The 25,664-nt window shown below is 44.2% G+C and overlaps 1 protein-coding gene across 4 annotated transcripts in view; it reads right to left on the bottom strand.

Moving 5' to 3' along the window:
• Positions 1 to 25,664, bottom strand: part of LOC119178081 (uncharacterized) — a 349,233-nt gene that overhangs the window by 25,858 nt on the left and 297,711 nt on the right. Inside the window, exons 5-6 of one of the 4 annotated variants that reach the window (XM_075869968.1) lie at positions 20,814 to 20,887; positions 9,391 to 9,497 (exon numbers count right to left, since the gene is read on the bottom strand). The exons of 1 other annotated variant lie outside the window; for it this stretch is intronic. In XM_075869968.1, coding sequence (XP_075726083.1) covers positions 20,839 to 20,887 — 49 coding nt within the window. In that variant the 3' untranslated portion in view covers positions 9,391 to 9,497; positions 20,814 to 20,838. Of the gene's footprint in view, positions 1 to 9,320; positions 9,498 to 20,813; positions 20,888 to 25,664 lie in introns of those variants that run through there. 2 more of the 4 variants (XM_075869954.1, XM_075869962.1) reach the window with 2 other exon arrangements.

The raw sequence follows: 25,664 nt of genomic DNA, 5'->3' as shown, positions 1-25,664 counted from the left end.
ATATTTTTTCAGATGCTCACTCTAAGCAAGGTTGTTGTTATGGCGTTCGAGTATCGAAAAAACATTTGCCACTCATGCTGAGTAAGTTGATACGAGATTAATGCCAGCACATCGTTCAGGCACACGGTTTTCGCTAAGAATGTCCGCTCAATTCAATTGATCTGTTCGGTCCATAGCGTCATCGACCAATTCTGCAAGATACCATCGTTTAATGAGAGCGCCTTCAAGTTGCTCGCAGTTAGATAAGAAATCTTCGTCGTCAGAACACCATTGCATTGATGATCCTGACTGTAAGTTATACCTGTCTGTCAACGTCGCCAATGGCTGCTCTGGAAATGTAGAAGCTGGTTTCTATATTTATGTCTTGGGTTTAGTTTTCTGTTCAATTTTTCTTTAGACGTGTGACAGCGGTTCAACACACTAAAATGCTTGTTCTTTTATTCAACAGTACATCAAGAAAATTTCCTTTCATCTAATATTGTGGCTCACAATGTGTGGTCACTTTCGTATTGCCACCAAGGTCGCACCTCGAGTCGTTTCCAGAAGCATGAACACGTTGTCATTTAGTATAATATTAAATTTTCCACGGGTGCCGTATTGCTTCAAATGCTTGTCCCTTTCCTCTATCTAAACCGTCTTTTCCGTTTTTTTATGCTCAGCTGCATGCACTTGCTATTACGTGTTTGCAAATAAATGTTACTGAGCGTATACATAGGAGCTAGTGTGGCTGACTGCATCGTTTATTTTTCAACTTTGTATGAACTGGCTTTTCATAAAATTCCCAATTTGGTCCTTGACTTTCGGAGAGAGATAAATGAACGTTTACTTCGAGGCAGTGTTGCGAGGGATGCCCGGTATCACTCTAAGGTGAGAGGGTTCCATTGTTCAAAAACCCTCAGGCTTCGACTGTCCTCTTGGCCCTGGCGGCGAGTTGTCGCTGGCCTTCCAGGTCCTCGAAGACGAGCTTGGCCTCCCACGTTACAATTAAGTGGTAATCGTTCATTCAGGATGCTTGGTCACGCTCCGGCTGCATATGCTGGTTCACATGGCACTGGAATTCAAGGAGCAAGTGTGCCAGGGTTGTCTATATGCTGCAGAGCAGGCACATGCAGCCATGTGTAGTTTGGTAGAGGTGGTGCAATAATATTCCATGTATGTACGTGCTCCTTTGCAGTCGTCTGAAGATCACGCTTTCTTCTTTGGTCAGTTTTATATGGGGTGCAGGGTGCCCCCTTCGCTCCAGTTTGTAGTGTTGAAGTAGCGAGGAGTATCTGTTTTCTGCTACCTCCATCTCTGCAGCCACGGATGGGGTATCCTTTGGTCCCAGGGCAGCCCGGCTAACGTGCTTGCGGGTGGTGGCATGGACCGCTTCATTTCCCTGTAAACCCTCGTGTCCAGGAACCCAAATTACACAGGGTATGGAAGTGGAGAGCTTCACTGTGGAGAAGTGGAGACGCGGCCCTTCGCACAATTCCAGCAAGTGGCTTGCGAGTTAGTGAAGATCATTGCGGCGTCTTTACATGTGGTGGTGGCGAGAGCTGTTGCCGCTTCTTGCTCTGCGTCTGAGTTGCGTACCTCGACCGTGGCCGACGCTACTCTCGGCTTTGAAAGTCTACGACGCTGACAGCGTAGGCATGTCATATCATATGGTGGTTTTGGGACGTTAAACCCCACATATCAATCAATCAATTAAAAGGAAGATAAGAAACCGCTTTTAGTGAACAACTGGAAAATCGCGCTATCACGTCTACAAAAATTAACATGGAGGCTATCAAGGATGGAAGGTATGTTGCAGCGATACGACAGTGATTCGGCAACATCTGGAGTTGGATCACGCGGAAGTAATACCTAAGGATACTCCTCGGGATCGAGATCACACCATATATTATATGCCACATCGGGAAGAAATACGAGAGTAATCATTAACTACCGAAGTGTTCGACGCATCGTCACACACCCAATCTGTACCATTCCTTAACGACTGCATGGATAAAGGAGTGAACCTCAATCGAAAATTGCTGCAAGTCCTTCTTCGCTTTCGGTGGTACCATGTCGCCATCAATTCCGACATCGAAAAGGCATTCTTACAAATTGAGATACAGGACACTGACCGAGATGCATTCCAGTTTTTCTGGTTTGACTCTATTTCCGTAAGCCAACACCGTAAGCTCGTCGAATGGCGCATGACATGGGTACCATTTGGATCAACGTCAAGCCCTGTCTTGCTCATGGCAACTATTCACTACCACTTAGATAACGCATGTAAAGACAAAGAGCTCACTTCTACATTTTATGTCGACGATTTATTGGTAGGTGCGGAGACATTCCATGAAGGTCGGCGCATCTATGAGCAATCGAAATCAATTATGAAAGATGCTTGCATGAAGCTCAGAAAGTGGAAGACCATTGACCATCAGCTGCAGAACATTTTTGACAACCAGGAGGAGCAAGTAGAAGGAGCATCAGGAGAAGCAGCTGTGGTCTTGGGAATGCAATGGGACGTAGAAAATGATTGCTTCAAAATTTCTTCTAAGTCTGTGGCCCAGTATTTAGTGGCTGGCCAGCTCGACACAAAACGTACCCTTCTGAAGGTTGCTTCTCGAATTTATGACCCCCTTGGCATTCTATCGCCATTCACCATCACTGCGAAGACTTTGTTTTAACGCCTTCGGGTTTTAGACCATTCCTGGGATGAATAATTTCCCGCTGAGATCAAGACGCAGTGGGCAGCCTAGTGTGCAGATGTAATGCAGCTCGACTACATAAAGATTCAGCGCTGCGTGAGAGTTAGACTGCATGGAGCACTTGAAGAGGCTGAACTGCATATATTCATCGACGCCAGCCTGAAGGCTTATGGAGCATGTGCCTATTTGAGAGCATTTGATTAAGGTGGGAACTCATCTACCTTTCTGATAGTTGTGAAGTCAAGATTGGCACCTATTAAGACATTGACGCTTCCAAAGCTCGAGCTTGTGGCCGCGGTAGTGGGAGCCAGATTGCTAAAATACGTTTGCTCCTCGTGGGATTTCAAGCATTTCTATTGCGTGATGTGGACTGACTCCATGATCCCACATAGCCGGATCCGCGGAAACTATAGCAAGTGGAGTCAATTTTGTAAAGCACAGAGTGACTGAAATAACGCAAGTTACTGAAACAGCGTTATGGCGCTACTGCCCGGGCGAAGAGAACCAGGTGGATGTACTGTATAGAGGCATACCGATAACGACTCTACGTGCATGTCGCTATTGGTGGTATGGACCTGAATGGTTGTCCCAGCCAAAATCAAGCTGTCCTTCAGAACCTAACCAGTACAAACCGATAAACGAAGAGGCAGAGATTAAGACGCAACATGTATTTCTTCAAGCGTCATCCAGGAACTTGCACCCGGTGATCAATATAAGGAAGCATAGCGACCTGCGGAAGCTCCTGCGCGTCCCCGCCTGAGTCTTTCGCTTTGTGAATTGATGCTGTGGACTTCAAACTTTGCTCAGCGAAACAATTTTAGCATGAGAGCTAAGCAAGTCCGAAATGTGTTGGGTCCGATATGTTCAGCTGGAAGCATTGAGCTTGAGTTTGAGTTTAGTTTATTTACCACGTGCAGTTGTACAATAAACCGCTGGTACAGAGGAAAAAAGCTGTATAAAACAGCTTGACAAAGCCACATATCCCCATGGCAACTGTGGCAACAAAAACGGCAAAATCAAATTAAACACAGGACAGTTTAAACCAGCAATGCATATGCTTTGCATCAGAACAAAAAATTTAAACAAATTATACTAACCAAAAACGCACATGCTATACATAGAAAGAAAGAAGTAATCAAACAGAAAATAATACTACACACAAATTTACAAAGCATATATAAAATAAAAATATTAGAGAGCATACGTACATTTTTATAATTAATTCCTAGTTTCTTTAGTATATTCAGCAAGCAATAACTCAATGTCTGAAAGCCATAATTTGAGCGCGGTCTCGGCACATGCCAATATTCAGAGTGTCGGTTCAGGCGCGTTCAAGAATTTAATTGCAAGTTAGCTAAACTACGTATATAGCCGCGACCTTTTTTTGGTGTCATATCTAAAAAAGACTGCTAAAGACCATTCGTAGAGCAGGTTTAATTTGATAATCTTGTATTTAGCAAATAATTGTAAAGTATGGGCATTAAAAGGAAGGTTAGCAACAGATCGTATCGCCTTTTTTGTAGGATAATAGGATTACTTATAGATTGCTTTGTTCCATTATCCCAAATTAGGTTGCAGTAACGCAGATGTGATTTAAAGAGCACAATAAATATCAGAAGTTTTTGAGGAACTAGCAATAAACCCTAACATTTTCTCAAGACACCCTAGACTTTGCAAAGCTTATTGTATAAAAATTCCGTTTGATAATACCATTTCATATGTTTATGGAAAACAACGCCCAAAGACTTCCCGGTGAACGAGGATTCGATTATGCTGCTATTTAACATGAGATTGTAGGATTCAGTGGTTTCATTGAGGAGAGATTTGGCACAAAAAAGAACAGCTTTTGTTTTGAGACAATATAAAAGTTCAGAATTTTTAAGGGTCTAGCTGTATATCTTTTGTAACGGTGAGTTAGCAGTATTTACTTAATTACTAACATTCGTACTTGAAAAAAAAACTTGTATCATCTACGTAAATTGCGTATTGGGCTGAATGAACAAGTGCAATATCGTTTATAAATATAATGAACAAAAGAGGTCCCACTATGCTGCCTTGGGGAACACCATTTTTAACAGTTTGCACGGACGAAATTTCCCTCTGTATAGACACACTGGTGTCTGTCTGCTAGGTATCTTCCGATCAGATTTAAGGCTACACCACGAATGCCATATTACTGCAGTTTTCCTAATAATGTCTTGTGGTTTATTTTGTCGAATGCTTTCGACATATCTAAAAATATGCCAAGTGTGAACTTTTTGGCCTCAATATTTTTGAGAATCAATTCCTTTTTAAACAATAAGGCTCTTTCGATTGAGTAGCCTGATCTAAAACCAAATTGTGATTGAGTTTAAAGGAATGTTTATCAAAAAAATTCAACAGTCTAGTATGAATAATCTTTCAAGTCCTTTGGAAAAAGCGGGAGAATTGAAATGGGCCTGTAATTTGTTAAAGTGTTTTTGTCTCCATCTTTGTGGATCATTGTCACCTTAGCATCCTTCATATTCTGTGGGAAAATGCCGCTTTTTAAGGAAACGTTGTAAATGTGTGTCAGACATGGACTAAGTAGGTCAATAACATGTTTTATCGTTTCAATATTTAGGCCATTTAAATTCTCACTCTTAGACATCTTAAAGCTTTCAAACACTCGTATTACCTCATCTTCATCAGTCGGACAAAAAATATTGATTCCTTGAGTAGTGCTGGAAAATACTCAAAATCACTAGTTTGGTGCGTGCTTTTAGTTATAGATGTGAAGTATTCATTAAATTTATCCGCTTACTCTTTGCCTTTAATAACCTCATTGTCAATTACAAGTTCTAAACAATTTGCAGCTCTACCTCAAGATATGATGGAGTTTAACTTATTCCAGATTTCTTTGCTGTCAGAGACGCCTTTAAACATATAATGAAAGTAATTTCGTTTTGCTTGCCGTTGTGCTTTAGTAAGTGAATTTCTGTATTTTTCAAACGTCTTCAAATCATCTGAATTTCGGGTACATAGAAATACGTTAAATAATTTATCTTTTTCCTTCATCATTTTTAGTATCTCAGAAGACATCCAAGGTTTGCGAGCACGCTTTGGCTTTTTCAAAGCCCTAAGAGGAAAACATTTATTATTAGTCTCGGTTTGATAGCGTGCAATTTATTATCCGTTTGCCTATACCACAGACGCTGCCAGAACGCCCTGAGCTCCCGTCGTAGAAAAGGTTTCATGTCAACTGCAAGGACAACCAGGGATGTATTGGCGGGTGCGTGGTCGTGCGCAGACCCAGCCAGCTGGTCCGCCACTATGTTTCCAGCCATCTCGCGGTGCCCCTTTTCGTCCAGCCACCGCAACCTGTCGTTTGAGGGCGTAGATTGTGTATAAAAGAAAATAAAGTGATATAAGGACAGAATTTTTGTTTTGTTTTTCAGCGTTATCAAAGCTGTTACGACACTCGGCGAATCTGTGTACACAACCACTCGTTGCATTTGTAATTGCTTGATATGGTCGACGGCCACCGATATCGCATGGGCTTCTGTAGCAGATACTTGTTAGCTAGTGCAGAATACCAGATTTTGAAAAAGATGGGCCAAAAGCTGCGTAGGACACACCATTACGAGTTTTTGATGCATCTGTAAAAAATTCCGGGCCAGTATATTTATGTTGTAGTTCGAAGAAGTGTGTGCGGGTGTGTGCAGTAGGTGCGTGTTTTGTAACATTCACGAAGGATACGTGGCAGTGGATATGCCGTGGGAGCTATGAACCGGTGCTCCAAAAGTGGCACGCCTGTTTCCTCAGCAAGGCTCCTCACAAGAAGCGAATAGGGCTGTCTCAGTAAAGGACAGGTGTTTAACAAGGCAGCATTGGACACATCATTATTTATAGTGTGAGTGAGATGTTCCTTGTTAACCTTGCTGTAGTATGTAAAAGACATGTAACATCTCTGCAGATAAAGTTACCATTCATTTTATTTTGCATACATGCTTTCTACGGGGCCAGTTCGAAAGGCACCCGTAGAAAGGTGAATGGCTATGGTGGACGGGGTCGAGCATCTTTAAGACTGATGGGCTCGCAGACTGATAGGTGATAGCATCTAGGTGCGTGCGTACGAGGCTTCTATACAAATCCATCAGGCATTTCCTGTCGGTACCACACGTAGTGCGTGACAACACTTTCAGAATATTCATTGTCTTGAAGCACCGGTTCTTTAAATACTTGATACGTACAATGAAGGTTAATTTCGCGTCCAATATTAGGTCCCAAACTTATGTTCAGACTTTACAGCTAGACTTTGACCGTGTAGATAAATCTCAGGATCAGGATGAACCCCCTCTTCCGGTACTCTTGCGCGTTCAGTTTAAAGCCATTCTCATCTGCCCATGGAGAGACCTTGTTCAAACCTAATTGAACATGACGTTCATACACCGAGAGGTTACAGGACTGGAAACCCACCTGCACATCGTCAACATACGTACAGTAAAACAGATTTTGTGGTATAGCAAGGTGCACGGAGTTCATTTTGACTATAAATAGTGTACAACTCAGTACACCTCCTTGCGGCATTCCTGCATTATGAACGAATGTACAACACAATACAGTGCCTACTCGTACACGGAATGTCTGATTGGACAGGAAGTTTTCAATTATAGCCAACATTTTTCCCCACACACCTAGGTGTGACAGGTCTAGGAGTATGACATAGCACCACGTTGCGATCACGGGCCTTCTTTTTATCTAGGAACACAGATAGAAAAAAAAATTCTTTCTGAATTAAAGAATCACGAATTCATGCCTCGATACGAATAAGGTGGTCAGCAGTGGATTGAGCCTTCAGAAACCCGCACTGGTATGGGTCAGGTACTCTATGTGTTCCAAGGAAGTGCATCAGTCGCCTGTTTATCATTTTCTCAAAGACCTTGCACAGTCGACTCGTCAATGCTATGGGTCTGTAACTTGATGCTGAAGATGGGTCCTTACCCTGTTTACGGATTGGAATAATGGTGGCTCCTTTCAAGGTGGAAGGGATCTCTCCGGAAAACCAAACAACATTACACCAGGAAAGGAGGGTTTTGTGCTTCAGGGGACACACGTTTCAGCATTTTGTACCCTATACAGTCGAAGCTTGGGGCGGTCCTGTTACAGCAATTTAGCGATGCTTCTAGCTCTGTTAAGATGAAAGGTTAATTGTATGCGTCATTATTTGTGGATTTCCGCTCTATCTTTTGTTTTTCGGTTCTTGCTTTGTAACTTTGGGACGCCAGACTGGGATGGGTTGAGCTGGAGACCTGTTCGAAGTGTGCACCGAGGGAGTTCGCTTGGTCTTCCCAACCATTACCTTGTGTGCTTCTCTCCCTACTACTCTACTGACCAAGCTCCAGACTCTTGCCTTAAGTGTATATGAGTTGATGCCAGGTAAACTTTGGCCAGCTTTCCCTTCTGGCCTGCCGACGCGTTCTCCTGCCTTGTGACTTGATGTTTTTAAAATTGACAAGGCTCTTGGTGGTTGGGGAGTCTCGAAGACGCTTCCATGCTATGTTTTGTTGTTTGCACACATTGAGACACTCAGTGTTCCACCAGAGAACGCGCCATCTTCTGCGTAGTTCAGATGTTTGCGGAATGCACTTAGCTGCAGCTTCAGTAACAAAAACAGTAAAGTACTCTACAGATGCATTTATCCTGGAATCACATATGTCAGTCCAACTGGACCTAGCTATCTTATAAAAATGGTCTCAATTGGCATTTTATGTGAGCCATTTGGGAACATGTGCAAGAAATTCATATGATGTTCGTGTACTCAGAATTATAGGAAAATGGTCACTTCCGTAAGGATTGTTAATGACTTTCCTTGTGAGTATCCATAGGAGCGATGGAGAGACAATGCTGAGGCTTATCGATGAGTAGGTAATATTGTTGCGTTACTACCTGTATTGCAGCGCATGAAATGCATCGCCGACGAACAGTGCCACAGTATGATGACTCTTTTCGACTGAGGAGACGCGCACTAGAAGAAAAAATGAGCTGTTCAATATGGTGGCCTGGTGCATCGCAGCGAGAGTTTCCCATTGGCTACTATAGGAATTAAAGTGCCATAGAAAGAGATACGGTTCAGAGGGTTCATCTATCAGCAACTGAAATTCGTGTTTCTTCAGTTGATGGTGTGGAGGTATGTAGGCTGCTCCTTGATTAACTATAATGACAACATCAACGGATGAGGCGACCGCATCATCTCGGTCATTTAGAAAATTAATTTTATTGTGTAGACAGTTGATTTGTGTTCATTTCAAGTGTGTTTTTTGCACACACGGCACTTTTGGTTAATGTTTGTGTAAAAGTTTGTGTAAAAGGATATCGTAAATGTTTGTGTAAAAGTAAATTGTCGAGGTTCCTCAGCAGGCCTCTGACGTTCTACTGTATTACATGTGTTATTTTAAAGATGTGTGGTACTGTGTGCACAAGAACTGTTAGTTCAGAATTCAGGGCATTTTGGGGGTGCCGTAATTTGATGTTTTTTTTTGTGGAAGCACTCAAACGAATTGCGCCTATCCTTCGGCGTCTGAGGCGCCGGAGGAGTGGGGCTTGTATTTATCACCTCCTGCGAGGCGGCGGATGGTGCCTGATGAGCAGGCACATTCACAGAAATTTTAGACGTACCTGCAGGTGCAATGGTCCACGGTCCGGCAGACTATGAAGTCTGCTGATACTGTTTGGTAGGAGGTGGAGCTGCACAGGCTACTCCAACCATGGGCGCAGACGACGCAACCGCAGTCACACTTCGTGTGACACGCGCACCCGCGGAAAGATGTGGCGCGACGCCATGGCACGTCACATCTGCAAATAATAGAATGTGCTTGTTATGGAGGGAAAAGCGCTGGTGCGCATCTTGAAAAGACATACTGAATTAAACTTTGTGTTGAATTTGTTTTTCCTTTTTCCAGTATGCGCACGATCGCGAGTAGGCGGTATGGTCTCCTTCGCAATTCGCACAGCGGGCTGCAGCAATACAATTGTCTGATGTGTTGGTTGGAGCTAGTGTTTGCGCAAGTCGCGCGCCCTCTGCAGCTTTGCGATCCGTGTCCAAAGCGCTGATATTTGAAACACCTACGAGGATTTGGTTTGTAGGGCCAGAGTCGAAGCTTGAAGTAGCCGGTTCTGCAAAAGGTGATAATTACATGTTTTTTGATGTTTCTTTGTCTCGTCGTATTACTATTCTTTGAACCTTCACTACATTCTGGTCTTGCCAGCCTTTTAATAATTCCCTTTCTGATAATCCAAGAAGATTGTCATCAGAGATGACACCACGGACTGTGTTCAAGGATCTGTGGGGGCCTACGGAAACTGGAACATCCCCAAACATAACCAGTTTAGGTAAGTAGTCATGATGCAGCTTGTTGCGAACCTCCAAAAGGACGTCGCCACTTCCCAACTTGGTTACACAGTATCCTGGGCCGATTGCTTCTGTGAGTGTTTTCGAGACAAGAAAAGATGGGATTGCGCGGGCTGTTTTGCTTTCTTTCTGGTTATGCACGAAATGAAACTTGGTGAAAGAATGCTTTTCTTTTGAAAAGAGGAACGGTCCTTCGGTGTGCCACCTTTTCGGGTGGCGATCAGGGAGAGGGGGGAAAAATTTAACCATACAGGTTGTGTAAAGTTCGGCGGCGCTGATGGTTTCCCACCACCGAGCCCAACAAGAGGACGCTACAAGGTTGAATAGTAAACACTTGGAGACGCCAGCCGTGCATTGCCACTATAACCGAATATACCTACCCAAGGTTGGGTAACTACACGAGGTTAACCCTCACCGCTAGGAAATTCGAAAATAAATAGAAAATAGAAGGTGACAGGACAGATAAAAAGTGAGGGATACCGAGGAAGATGTAGGGAGAGAGAGAGATAGGAAAAGGCGACTGCCGATTTTTCCTGGACGGGTCAGCCAGTGCCGTCTACGTGAAGCCAGGACCAAAGGGATGTGTTGCTTCTGGCGGGGGGGCCTTAAAAGTCCGGTCACCCGGCGTCAGCTGAGCCCCTAGGATCCCCTTTTCCCGGACACAGCAATGCCACGCACGGCTAAGCGTGCGGAGAAGTCAAACCCCCCTCCCCCGTTAGCTCGGGTTCGTGGTGTCGCGATACACCAAACGCCTGCTTACGCAGACACCCCTACGGGGTTGACCTGATTGAGTGCAGGGAGTTACCCAAAGCCGCCTGTTGAGCTCGAACGTGCACAGGTGCGTTATCAAAAATGGATACATCTCCTGTGTTTGGCTCATCACTCTGTACAGCGCAGTCACGGGAGCACTTCCATTTGCATGCAATAATGTTCAATTTGCATGCAACATTTGCAATGCATGCAATAATGTTCGAGTTCACTCCCTATGTCATCGTGGTCATGTGCACAGCTTGTTGCTCTTTAGCTGCCTAACAGAAGTTCCCGGGATGTCTGACATTGCCTCGTCTAAGTGGAAGCGGCAAACACGCAGACCATTGGAGTGCAGCCATTGGTCGCGCAACATATTGCTGTGCTTAACATCGTCACGGATGCGGTCTGGAAGCCTCTGCGTCACCAGCTTCACCGAGTAGCCATGGGCATCTAGCAAGCAATTGACTGTGCTTGTACTCATTTTAACTCGTGGAATTTTTTCCTCCAGTGCCATCTTTATCTGCCCTAATGTAGATGTACAGCTTTCATCAACAATTCGTCTCAAGGCACTCATGACGTCATCTTCGCACTTCCTCTTCGAACCACTATCCTGCTTCGATGCTTCTGTGTAGGTAGTGGCAATCAATTTTGTTGCTTTCTGTTTATGCCTAGGGCATCGGCTGCTTGCTTTAGGTCACCAATACGCTTGTAGACGTCCACAATCTTAGCCCTGTCGACCCCCAATATTCTGTTGCTTTTTCGACGAGGTTCGTCTGGATCCTAAAAGTGTTGTCCTCGTTTGCGCCCAGTCATGGCTTCAAGTGAAGCTCTCTTGTCGTCTGCAAATGTTACTGCCAAAAACACGCGTGTTTTAAGCAAACACGCTTGAGCAACAATAGTGGTCTCTGTTGCATGAAAACAGCAGTATCTCCTTTGATGTAAAGTGTGGGAAGTAACACAAAAGACACTCGTCTACGTATTTTGTGTTACTTGCCGGAAATTTTTGCACTGAGAAGTTCTCTTTTGATGCTTCCATATAAAATTTATTTCCACTTCAAGCAAAAAAAAATGCAAGTATACTTTTTAAATGGCCATTTCTGATTTCAAAACCGGATGAATATAATCTGTTGGTCACGATCGTTCTAATCGGGCTGAGAAAATGACTGCGAACGCCTCAGCAAATAAGTAGACAAATGCTGTCTGCTGAGCAGATGACATGAGTCTCTACGTATGCGACGGCGTAGGTGGTTAGCCAAAATAATGCAGTATCGTTTAAGCATAGACAAACATGGAATCTATGAGCGAAAACAATTAGTACCCGTAAGCGAAACTAATAGACACTTTTTTTTATTTGAAGATATGATACAAAAACGTTAGGGGCAAATAGCAAAGCGCACCTCATTTCATGAGCACCAGCATGTATAGGCGAGCGAAAACTTCTTCCGGTCACTTTGTGTTTGCATTATTCTGACATTTACACTTTAGAAAGTGGCAAACCATGTGCTTCTGTTGCATGGATTAAACTGACTGACACCTGAATTAAAGCCGTCCACAGTATGAATAAAGATGGCGGAACCTAAATTCAACTCACAGGCATGCGGCTTAAGTTGGCACTTGAAGTAAATGTTCGGTACATGCAATAAATAGCTTGCTGCGAACCAATGGCATGCGGTTATTTAGGCTGGTACTTGGAATAAAGTGAACGAAAAATTCTGTAGTCCTTTAGAAAGGCCTCTTAAGGAGTGAAAAATTAGACACCAAAATGAATTTGCTCGATAGGTGAAAAGTGTAGTATGTAACGCACTTTTGACTTGTGGTCAGTGTTGCGCCAGAACAAACAGGCATATGCATTAATGTGTGATTATTTCAACATAACCAGAAAGTAAGAAACGGCTTTGCGGGTATCTTGTGACTCACTGCGTGGAATACAAATGCATGGCGGTATTCGATAAAACAACTGTGTTTGCTACGCACCCTAACAATAGTACTAGACTCATCATTGAGGCGGCGGGGATATTGAATTTTCATTAGCAAGCCATCTATCGCCCTAACAAACAAGAACTAAAAGTTTTTTTGCTCACTTTAGTCCAAGTGTCAGCTTAATTATTCCGCATGCCATTGAAACATTCTGAGCACCAAGTTATTCAGTTCATGTGCCAAACAATTATTACAAGCGCCAACATATATAATAGAAGCGCCAACTCAGGCAGTCTGCTAGTGAGTAAAATCCTATTGCCACCATGTTTATTTCATTTGCCCATGGCTTTGATCCAGGTGCCAGTTACATTATTCTACGCACAAAAAGCAAAATATGGGGCGTAAAATCGGTAGTAAAATTGAATTCCAGTTCTTACAACATTTAGGATAACAGTCGGAAAGTGGAACAGATCATTTTTCTTATTCGCTGCTAGTATTTGGGGGAGAATACTGCCATTGTTCGCTAGAGCCGCAGTTGTACTTTAATAGGAACAAGTTTGTAGGTGAGTGCTTCGCCTTTGTGAAATACGTTTAATTCAACGAAAGAGAAAGGAGGAACATGTTGAATATCTTTAGATTGTGACTAAAGCTTATAAATAAATTTGATCGGGACAAGTCGTGTAATGCGAAGGACAGACTGTGGGTATTGGAGTGCCAAAATACATACCAAGATATGGAAAACCTGGCCGCGGGCCGCGATGGGTCCAGAGCAAATACATAATCCAGAAATTAGAAGGCCCTCGTAGGGCATAGCGAATTATTAATAATTCAAAGACGTTTCTTTCCTGCAGTGCACATAAGACGTAAGCTTATGATGTTTATGTGGACGATGAAGGTCATACTTTCCATTCTTAATAAATGTTATATTTTTATTCAAACAAATTACGGATATCTGAAGGAACACGCGTGTTCCAAGCAAATACGCTTCAGCAGCATCGTCTGCTCCACAAAACAGCAGTATTTCCTTTGCTGCTTCTTTACAAAAACTTGATTCCACATGTGCGCAAACCAATGCAAGTTTAGTTTTTATATGGTTATTTCTGATTTCGAAAAGAAATAAATATCATCTTTCGGTCACCATCGTTCTCACCGTGCTGAGCAGATGACTGCGAAAGCTTCGGCGAATAAGCAGGCAAATGTCGTCTGCTGAGCAGAAGACATGACTCTCTGCATATGCGATGGTGCAGTTGATAAGCCAGAAAAATGCAGTAGCGGTGAAGCATAGACCAGCATTGACTCTATGAGCAAATACGTTTGGTACCTTTAAATACAGTTGCTACGCACTGTTTTCTTTATTCAAAGCTATGACATCAAAACCTTAAGAGAAAATAGCACTGCACTTCGTTTCGTGAGCGCTCGCATGTATAAAAGAGCGAAAAGTTCTTCCTGTCACTTCATGCTTACATTATTCTGACATTTAGGCTTTGAAAAGTAGCAAACCATGTTTTTCTGGGACATGAATTAAACTGACTGGCACCTGAGTTAAAGCTATTGGCTATTCGATCTCTACACTGGCAGGCGCTTGACTTGATTGATGACACTTGATCTAAACTCACTGGCACGCAGCCTAATTGAGTTGGCGCTTAGAATAAGTATGTTCGTGCTTGATTTAAGAGTTATCCACATGGATTAAGCATCTAGGTGCTTCGATTATTTGAAAAGCGTGTGCATTATTTTATTTTTTTAATTATTGCATACTGTGAGCCTAAAGAGGCCCAAACAGGAGTATACAATGAATACGTAGATCAGTTTCACTACAGCGTAAAACAAACACAATATATCACACTTGAGCACAGTGCTATGCGACAAACTCTTATGCGTTGATCAAAGCGAGAAGCAACAGTGAACATTTTGGCATAACCCAGTGTTACAGCAAATGTCATTGTCATGGTGAACCTATAAATGTAGAAATCTAGTTAGTCAGTTGAAGGGTTTATACAAATGGAAACTGCTTAATTTTAGCAGTGATTGCCTCTAAGGATTCAACATTCATGCAAGCATGTGGAAGCGGATTTATCTTCTCTATGGCAGACGGCAAGAAAGAACATTTGTAAGTGTCGCAGCGTGATATATAAGGTTTGATACACTTTGCACGATTTACTCTAGAAGAGCACTGATAAAGTGGTTTGAGGTAGTCGTTTTTATTAAATACAACCTTGTCGTGATAAAACAAGTACATTAATTTCAAAGAAGCAGCGTGCCGGCGGTTTTCAAGTGTTTGTATCGCAGCGCAATTGCGCAGCAGCATCACACTGTCACTCCTGGAGCATCTAGAGTAGATGGAACGAAGCGGCTTATTTTAGATTGCCTCTAAATTGTTAACAAGAGACCCTCGGTAGGGATTCCATACAACACAGTCGTAATCGAGAATGGGGCGTACGAGAAATTTATGCCATGATATCTTAACATGAAGGGGGGGGGGGGGGCTGTTTCAAGTTTTATGCGTAGAAACCTCAGTTCCCTATTGAAAAAACGTCCGCAATAGAAATGGTTGATTACACCATCCACCATTTTGGTGAGTTATGGTGGTGGAAATCTTGGCACAAGGTGTATGGTGACGTTCGGTGGAGCGGATGGTGGATGGCGCGCTCCAGCCGGCAGTGCTGGAGCGCGAAGCAGCGTCAGAACCACCGCGACGAGCGGCCGCTAATGATATAATAAAAATATTTGTTTAAAAACGAGGTAGAAAGCACCCGCGAATAAAAAAGGGGCGACAGAACGAAATCGAACCTGCCACTTCCGTCTTCCTTACTGAGCACACACACCACTGCGCCACGCCGACAGGAGGCAGTAATGGTGTTAAAGAAGTAGTCAACTCACAAACTCTTTGTTTAACTTTTTAAACTTTTTACCTCAAGTAAGCGACAAAAAAAGTTTTTTAGTCGCTTACTCGAGATTGACAGGATCTGCACGTGCGACTATCATTTGCACATTTGATAAACACGAACAAATGCCCCCTGTAACGATTGCCACTGCGATATTAGCAACAACGCTATGTTTTTGTTACAATCAACAACTGCAAGAAAAAAAATCATCTCAGTGGGCTGAGGAGCAAGCAGAGTTTATCGGCAGTAACTGCGAAGTTCAATATCCATTTCTCGCTCCTTCCAAAGGGCAATATCTGTTCAGGCCTCATGACGCGTCTATGCTTGTTCGATAGACACGCCCACACAATTATTGTTTTCGTGTGGGCGTGTCTCACACACAACATCAATTATTATTGATGTTTTCGGCGCTACGTACAGCGCAGTCATGCCAGTGCACAGCTGTTTCTCTGTCGTTTGGAACATATAAAAATGTCTTCGCGAAAACGAATGCTGTGCGCCAGAAACATTAAACTATCATATTGGTTCAACAAGCAAATGAATTGGCGATCCTGTGTTCTCGCATCAGAGCCAGTGAAGTGCCGGCGAGTGCGACCGGTGGCTGTCGGTGAGGGAAGGCGTACGTTTGGTGGAAGTGCTGCAAACACGTCGCATTGATATTTGTCGCTTCTTGCGCGGACACCCTACACAATAAAAAAGCCTTCATTTAGGTTAAATGATGCCACAGCTGGGCTTTATTGTCATTTTTACTCGTCAAAATTGTGTGTTCTGAAACTCAGAAGTGCCAATAACACTCGTACGGGCTCGGTCGGTACGGTTAACCTTTGGTGAAAATCACGGTGGTAGAACAGAAGGCTGAAAGTCAAGTTAGCTAGGGCTTGTCTCGACGCATGTCGAAAGTGAAAGTTGTCGCATACTCACACGCACTTTGTTAACCTAAAAGTACGGCTCAAGCAATAGAGTGTGCGAAAATTGCCAGCGTTTAGATTCTAGCGTGGTGACATCAAGTGAACGCTGTGTTCTTCTCTAACATTGAAAGAGCAATTGTGAACTGCAGCTCATTGATCTCTCGACAACTGCGCCCCGATGTAGGACATTTATTGTCACTGTTCAGAGTGACACCTCAAGTGTTCTAAACATCACGACAAAGAAACACATCGCGGATGTCAAACTGATGTAAGTACGTGCGCGAAATGTATACATACTCACGGCCGCATATTCTATGCTCCACGAAAATTGAAGCGTTGTTGACTGGAATATAAAGATAGAAACGTGCTAGAAAGCGCAATGAGCATCGTTAGTTTCTTTTTACCATAGGCCTACATCTCTGCGCATACAAGAATGAAACAGTAGAATAGGTGACACTAGAAATAGGAAACACTAGAAACACTAGAAAAACCACTGTCATGTGGTTTTTCATCATACCGTCATCATCCACCAAGCTTCCATCACGACACCTTCATCCACCTTGCTCACCAAGCCTTCCACCAAACACGTATTGCCTCGCCACCATGAGCCGGCAATTTCCACCGTCACCACCATTGGTTCGCCACCACCACCACCATCTGCCATCATTTTTTTCAATCTCGTGGTCATCAGCCATTGTGTTCACTACAGTTTCCAACATATCCAATAATATTTACATCATATCCACTATTATTTCCACCATATCTACCAATGATTCCAGCATCCACTAACCCAGGATTTCCAATAGGGTTGTCTGAATGTTTTTCGGCACATTTAACTAGTGTGTGTATCCCATTTTAATGTACTCGTTAGTTTCACCCCTAAGCATTTCTATGGTTCTGCCCGAGCAACATTTGACCCCTTGTTGTCGTAAAAGAAGACAACCGGCTTTCTTCTTTGTTATAACATGCAGGCTGTCTTAGCTACCTTGATTTGCATTACCCATTCGTCACACCACTGGGCAATACTGACCAAAGATGAGTTTACTTTAACCTGATCTGCCTGTGTTCGTAATATTTTGTACATGTCGTGGTCATCTGCAAATAATCTTAGTGCAACGTCTTGTTCATCTCGAGGTGCATATCATTTATGTACATTTAAGCTGGCACTTGGATATATTTACCGTATAGTTAAGGTGGCGCTTATATTTACTGGCTTGTATATTTAGGCTGGTAGTTAGGCTGGTATTGACGTATATTTGACTGGCCCCTGGACTAAAATTACTGGCAAAGCCTGTAGAATAATTGTATTCACTAGAACGTAGTTTTTCCATGCAAGATTTTCCGCTGCTTAATCTCTTCATCTTAACGCATTTATTGATATTATTTTGATGGCATGTCAAAGGCATATACTGTAACGCTCAACGAAAGGGTACACTTTTGGGGTTGGGGCGAAGTTGTGCCCAGGAAACTGACAACAAAAAGAAAGCATATGTGGCTGCTTTAGCCAACAGTTCGTTCTAAATCATGCACCTCGTCTACTTCTTTTCTTCTCCTTGAGTTTCTCGTGTAGCTGCTGTTGTATGGCTCGTGCTAGGGTGTGCTACATGATGCATTGGCAATTTGTTTTTCCAGTATGCCTTCCGCTATTGAAAGGGCGAAACGATAGGAGAGCGCACGTAGTTTGAATGTGGCTTGTGCCAATACTTTTGGTGCCTTGCAATAAATTTTTAGCTGGAAGTTAGCGCCTGTCCTCATTGTCCCCTTCGCGCATTGTGTACCTTTTTCTCGCTTCAGCAGAAAAAAAAATGGCATCATATCCACGGGCTGAATGATGGAGAGTGGGGCGAAGCCTCCGTCCGTCCATTCGTTTCTTGTCTCCATCCGTCCATGCATCCGTCTGTGTGACCATCCGTGCGTCCATCCGCCCGTCCATGTGTGCGTCTGTTCGTGCATCCACACGTCCATCCGTGCGTCCGTCCCTGCGTTCGTTCATGCATCCACCCCTGCGTCCGTCCATGCGTCTATCCGTCCGTGCAGCTATCCGTGCGTCCGTCCAAACATCTGGCTGTGTGTCCGTTCATCCATCTAGTCAAAAATCTAGGTACCACCACCTCGCATCTTTTCATCATATATGCGTCCGCCTGTGTGACCGTCCGTGCGTCCATCTGCCCATTCGTGCGTGCTTCTGTTTGTGCGTCCACATGTCAGTCCGTGCGTCCACCCATAAGTCCATCCATCCGTGCAGCCATCCGTGCGTTCGTCCATGCATCTGTCTGTGTCTGTTCATCCATCTAGTTGACACTCCAAGTACCATCATCTCGCACCTTTTTATCATATATTCCGCATATAGAAGCACCACCATTCTAAGCGGACATTCTAAGGACTATACGAGAGGTGGCACACGCACACTTTCTTACAGCTTGCGCTTCTTGTCTACATCCCACCTTTAACGAACTCGAGTTCATGGTATATACTAGTTCACTGTATTTATGGCACTGCGTCCCAACGCTCGCTAAAGCTTTTTAAAACCAAGGAGGTTACGCCCAGAGAGTATAACCTAGCAATTCTTTTTTGCCAGATAGTGCTCAATGTACATGCCAATAGCTTCTAATTGGGAACGAAAGACAGGAGAATTCTGCTTTTAGTGAACGCGCACGCTGCGAATTTTTTATTGTTCAACAACGCACAGCAGAAATCTCGAACCGGCACCATTTTGCAAATCAAAGCGTAAGACTGGTTTGCACTACCACTACGACGAGGGACGAACGGGTGCCGCTTTAATGAGTATCGCCCCTAAAAACAAGGCATTCCAACTGGCCCACTTCGATATCTTGCTGTTATAAGGTCGTTGCTCACACGACTGCAAATTCAGAGGTCACGAGTTCGAGTCCCGTTTATTGTGAATCTCCTGTTGTTCACGTCTGAGTTTACTTTTTGTTTTCGTGAAATTCATGTCCACCTCTAAATTTTCGGTAATTTACCAGAAATTTTAATCAATTGCTTTTTTTATCGTGAGGGAGCAACTGTAAGTCGCATTTCAAATAATGTTCATCCCTTCAATGTTACCATGCAAAAGCAGAATTAAGTCTGTTCCCCCCGTAAAGGGGTATATTTTACAACCCTACATTTCGTCCGTAAGACCGATTGGGGACAAACAGCTGGTCCCCAGACAATTATTTCGTAAGGGACGAACAGTTCATTTTTTGGGTAGTCCCCCTTCCAAAAAAAGGATGAACCACTGACCCCTTTGTGGCTTAGAGTAGCGACTTTCACAATGCAAGAAGACAGTGAGCAAACATTACTTTAGTCGTGGCATGGACGCTCAGCGTTGCGTAGTGATTCACGTAGCTAAAGCAAACGATTTCAAGTGAAGGATTAAGACAAAATGAAAGGCGAGATACAGCAAGTACTTACTTCATTCGTTTACCTGGAGTGATTCACGCTCGTGTTCTTTCTCTTTCGTACGACTTGTTAGGAACGGATACAATTTTTGGGGGGAACGCAGGCCTCTCTACTGTTGGCACTGTCGTGGCAGGCATCAATACTTCGGACTTCGCTTGCACTTTCGCGGGGTTGCTTATATCATTGCAGAAAAGCAGCTTCGCAAAGCAAGCCTCCCGGCTCAGCATGCCAAGCTCATGACACAGCGTTGAAGTTCCTTCAACGACCGCAAAACGCGTGCTGCGTTTTTCTGTGACCGAAAAACGTGCTGCTGCTGTGGGTTGAAGCGGTGGAACAGCGGGCACGTACCCCCCTCCCCCATCTGAAATCTTTTTTCACCAATTATAGAGAGCGAAAAATGTCCACTTTAAGGGGGTACGCCTTCCTAAGTCAATGTGCCACGCCTATGCCTGCAGCTTCCCGAGAGCTTGCCGCCAGTACCGCAGTGCGGCGTTGTCGCCGCTCCGTAAAAGACAGCTTGTGCAGCACCGTGCACATACCGTCCTTCACTGTCTGTGAGTCTTTGTTCGTATTAGCGCAGTTAAACTTTTCGAGAATGAATATTAACCAACAAGCCCAACTTCGTGCACTTATACATAATGACTACATGTCACATTCAATGGGTCCAACATCGGCGTGTACAATGGCATGTCACGTTATTCATGTTCAAGCAGGGCCACAACGACACAAGAGAGGAACAAGTACATCAAACGAGCACTAACTTCTTCGTAGCTTGTATGGTTCCTTTGCGCTACCTGTCTAGCTTGAATTCCCAGAAACTAGCCCAGCTAGCCGTTCTCGTACGCTAAACTAGTGGGGATGCCACGCGAGTTGTGGTGTGATGTAATAACCTACGTACCAGACCAGTGTCCTCTGCTGCACTCCTAGGTCTCCACCGCGCCTGCCACCACGGAACCGACCAGTCGGAGCACGCTGCATGCAGATTACAGTTTTATGTGTGGGAGCTCACAGCTCGGTCCGCGTAGCAATGGAGAACGCTAGAAAGACCTTACAGATGCTCAAGTATAAGATTTGTGCAGGAGTGCACAATCTGTAGCTCGCATGGCACCATTAGCAAAATCACATCAACATTCAACATCCCTCCCCCTTCAGGTAGCCTGTCAACACGTCCAGGGTTTTTTCAGTCAATGGTGAGCAGCCTACACGTAAACGTAAGCGAGTTACCTAAGAATTGTCTGCCTGAAAAGTTGCAAATAATACTTCTATTTTGCAAGTAATGGTATAAATATAAGCTGCCAACTTATGCCCCGCCACGGTCGTCTAGAGGCTAAAGTACTCGGCTGCTGACCCCCAGGTCGCACCATCGAATCCCGGTTGCGCCGGCCGCATTTAGGATCGAGGTGAAAATTCTACAAGCCCGTGTGATCAGATGTGGGTGTACGTTACAGAACTCCAGGTAATCAAATACGGGAGCCTTCCACTACGGCGTCTTCATAATAATATGATGGTTTTGGGAAGGTATATCCCACATATCAATCCAGTAGCAAACTGAAATGCGCACTGATATGCGTACTAGAAATGAACTTGGTTTTAATTATGACACTTTTGTGCATCTATATTTTCAATTCAGTGATTTTTGCTTTCCGCCGTCATAATCAACGGAGAGAGGGAAAGCACAGGGGTTAATCCCCTCTTCCCCTACCTCGCCCGGTAAAACTGCCGGACTTTAAATAAAGTCTATCCTTTCATTCATTCATTTCTGCCTGCAAAGCTGCGCCCAATCAGCTGTGAAGCCCCCGCTCGTATACCACCTCCGTCTCAGGAAGCCGCCTTTTCTACGCAACAGCACTGCGCCGAACAACAAAACAGGTCTTAGTACAATTACGCGAGGAGTCAGGGCATGAATATAGACGTTTGTATACTGGCTCCGTCCAGCAAATATACGAAGTTCGACATAGTAGCTATTTGTTCTACACAAGCGTTCGTACACTATGCTTTGTGTTAATTTATGGCTGAAGCTCCTGTAGAGCATATAGCTTCCGAAATGTATGCGTTCATAACGGTACATACTTTACTCAATGCCGATTTGATCGTTTCAGTATTCCGACTGTAGTGGTGTCATACGATGGTCTCTCGGCACACCTAAAATTTGATGCAGTTATCTCACTCAAGTTAATGTATGAAGGAAACCTGCCACTATGGCCTAGCAGCTAAGGCACTCGGCTGATGACCCACAAACTGTGGGATTGGATCCTGGCCGCAGCGGCCACATTTTTAATGGAGGGAAAACTGCTTGACGCCCGTTTGCTTAGATTTAGGTGCACTTTAAAGAACCAGAAGTGGTAAATATTTTCAAAGCCCTCCACACGTCGTCTCTAATAATCATATAGTGGTTTTAGGACGTTAAACTCCGCCAATTATTGTCATGTAGGAAGGAAAGGAGTGTAAATTTAAGGTCTCATTTAATTTTTTAGACACAGTATTATTGAGAAGAGACAATGATGGCAATCAAGTATAAAGGAGGTTTGGAGAAGTACTCGTGTTGTAAATGGGAACACAGAAAAGTAGACGAAAAATAAGTTACCAACAGCAGTATGTCAATCTAACAGCAGCTAATCCCGAGCCCCAGTGCCGCTTTTGGTCATCACAAACGGCCAAGCTGCAAGCATTGATGACTTCGCTCATATGTCGCGTCTCTCGCGATGGTAGTGATAATCAAAAAATTCCCTTTTGTAGGTCGGGACCTAGCTGAAATAAGTGTGCACCTGTGTCTTACTGTTGCAATGCCTCACTGGCTGCGCATAAGTGGTCTCTCTTTACGACGCTGCAACTTGGTTTGAAGATCGTTCCGAAGTGTCTCTGGTGTCTCGACTTGGTGCGTGACACTGGGTGTGACGCAGTGGTCGTCGCGCGCCAAGTAACACTCATGCCGAGCCGAAAAGCAATTACGCATCATAGTATGTGTGTGAGAGTAGAGCAACTGTGGGACATGATTATCATGATGCAATGCGGCTCCGCCTGCTTTGCTTTCATCGTTTTTCTCTGTGGTTCCAACTGAGCCTGTCATAAATAGCACGTGTCAATCTACTTTCGTCCGTGCAAGTGAATGGTTGCAGGATGACGGGCTCTGATGTAGCGATGATAGCCTGTGGTTGGGAGCTATTCTTGCGGAGTCCATTTGATAGATAAGTCCACTTCGACAGAATACATGCAGTTACTCGACAAAGTGGTGAGCTCTGACGTTAGAACACTCTTGAATAAGTCGACGCACTGAACCCACCAGCGAACTTGTAGCTTAAAGAGAATGAAAGTGAACGAAATGTACAGTGACACGACTTTTAAACAAACGTGAGAAGTCTTAGATTGTCGGGGTAAAAAAAGCACATTGACTGAGAAGAAAAAAAAGATTACTTTTGCTATCAAATTGTCTTAGGTAGCTGAATAGGGCACCCTGTGAGTTTTAAATGAGGTATTCAGGCCTCCCACCTTATTAAATTTGAGTAGTTATTTACAGGGTAAGCTGCAAGTTTAAATCGCAGCGCCGTAATCACAGTGAGGACACAAATAAGAAAGGTCTAATCAAACTGCAGCACCACGGAAATCGAGGCAATGAAGTAGCACCAAGCAATGAACGAATAATACAACTGGGAGGGTTTAACGCCCCAAAACAACCATGTTATTATAAGAGACGCCGTAATGGAGGGCTCAAGAAAGTGCTTCCGCCTCTTTCCTTATTCGGTATGCTCAGTGATGATTACGGTCTTTGCGATAAGCAACACCGACTAGTATGCGTGAATGAAAGTCATAGAGATCAGAGGAAGCTTTTCTTCACAATAGCAGCGCCTTAAATCAGCCAAAACCACTCACGGTGCGGGAAGAAAGCATGCGAAAGCGGCTAAGCGTCGTTTGCTCTGACCGCCGGCGCTTCGCTCGCTCATAATATCCAAGAATCGATCCACCAGGGGAAGGCGGGCGCTGCAGTTTTTGGAAAGGTCCATGGCCTGACCAAATGTCTAAACTGAACTCTAGCTGGCATGATATCTATATATGTGGATATTGAGCACAAGAAGTGAGGCGATATTTCACCATACGTCCAATCGCCTACAACACCACCGTGCAAGAGACCATGAAGGTCACCCCGTTTCAACTAGTTTATGTTCGTGCTGTTACTACAACACTAGGCGCTGTGTTACCAAAAGACCAAGATGACTCCCCCCCCCCCCCCCCCCCATCTTGATGTCTTTCTTCAAAGAGCGGAGGAGGCCCGCCAGTAAGCAAGATACCGAATACGTGACCAACACCGGACCAATGCCGACCACTAAAACCGAGGAAGACGTGAAACGTGGTATGATTTTGGCGACAAAGTGTGGATATAGAGCCGAGTACGATGAAAAGACCTCTTCAAAAGATTCATTTCCCTAATTTTGGCCCCTACACTCTAAAAAAAGGGAGCGAGAATGGAAAAACGGGCTCTGTTCCTCCTTCGGCGCCACGACATCCTCCCTTTCGGGCGCTTTACCCGTCGCGCCCTCTCGCGACAAGGACCAAACGAGCAACGTTCCTCCTTCAGTGTTCAAGTTTCTCCTCAATCACGGGGGTCTTGCGCGCGCGCGTGCGCACGCTGAGCCTAGGCGGCCGCGGCCATTCGCGAGCGATTGCTTTTACCTAAGATTGATGCAAGCAATGCGGGAGTGACGTTTCTTTTTTGTTTTATTGTTGTCAAGCAAAAGCCTCTCTTTTTTTATCGCCAGGCACTCGCACAATGTTCCGCACACTTCCGTGTGTGTCTCGTCTTGTTTCATACTACCAATTTGTCACGAATACAAGGAGCTCTGCTTCCCAAGCAGTCTTGCTTTATCGATTACCTTAGACTGCACACAAATAACGAATTTTTTTCCCGTGTCGACATACTTGATAAGCCCACGTATTTTTAGTTTTGCACGGAACCAACAACACTCATGAATTCAACGAGGCACATAAATAAGCATCACACCTAATTTTTGCAACATTCTAGGAAACCTGATACCACTGTACAGTCCATGCGTGAAAGCACGATCATATACAATTGATAGAGTTATACATGCTGCTACTGCCATATGGACGTTCTTTGCAGTTTACCCCCATTCGAATACGGCCGCCGTGGCTGTAAGTCGAACCTGCGTCCTCCAGCATATTCACACGACACCCAATAAGGCTATGCTACCACGGCAGGTGAAAGCACATTGTAAAACAGGCTGTGAAGTTCGACCGAGCGTTTATTCGCCAGACTAGGTTACAATTATAAGAACCGTTTTAAACACCATCATAACTACACCTTTGTGAAAAGTAAACCAATGACTTCTGTAAGTTAAACCAAATTCTCAATCGCATGCGTTTTGAATTGCCTATGCCAGCACTGAGAGGTAAGATGGAATTATGCACGCACGCACAATGCCTTTCTCATCCATGATTCTGCTTTGTCTTGAGAAACTCAACACAAAATGCACTTCTAGTAACAGCTGTGCACAGTAAGTAAGCACTAACACACACTCACCTTTGTGAAAAGAGTATTCCAAATCCAGAGTAATAGTAACCACCACAGCCCCAGCGCTAACAACATTGTGCCACGCACTATCACTGCAAGTTGACACGCGAGCCAAATCGCGAGAAGCATATTAAGCAGCAAAGCATCTAGGCACAGCATGCTATAACGTTATAGTAAGTTTGCGCACTGCAGCACTTGTTCCTCCACTCAACTAATAGAGAAGTA

This window comes from Rhipicephalus microplus, chromosome 1 (genome assembly GCF_043290135.1).
Source record: "Rhipicephalus microplus isolate Deutch F79 chromosome 1, USDA_Rmic, whole genome shotgun sequence".
In the NCBI taxonomy this organism is placed as follows: Eukaryota; Metazoa; Arthropoda; class Arachnida; order Ixodida; family Ixodidae; genus Rhipicephalus; species Rhipicephalus microplus.
Note: the sequence above shows the minus strand (reverse complement) of the source record. Positions and strands in the feature narration are given on the sequence as shown.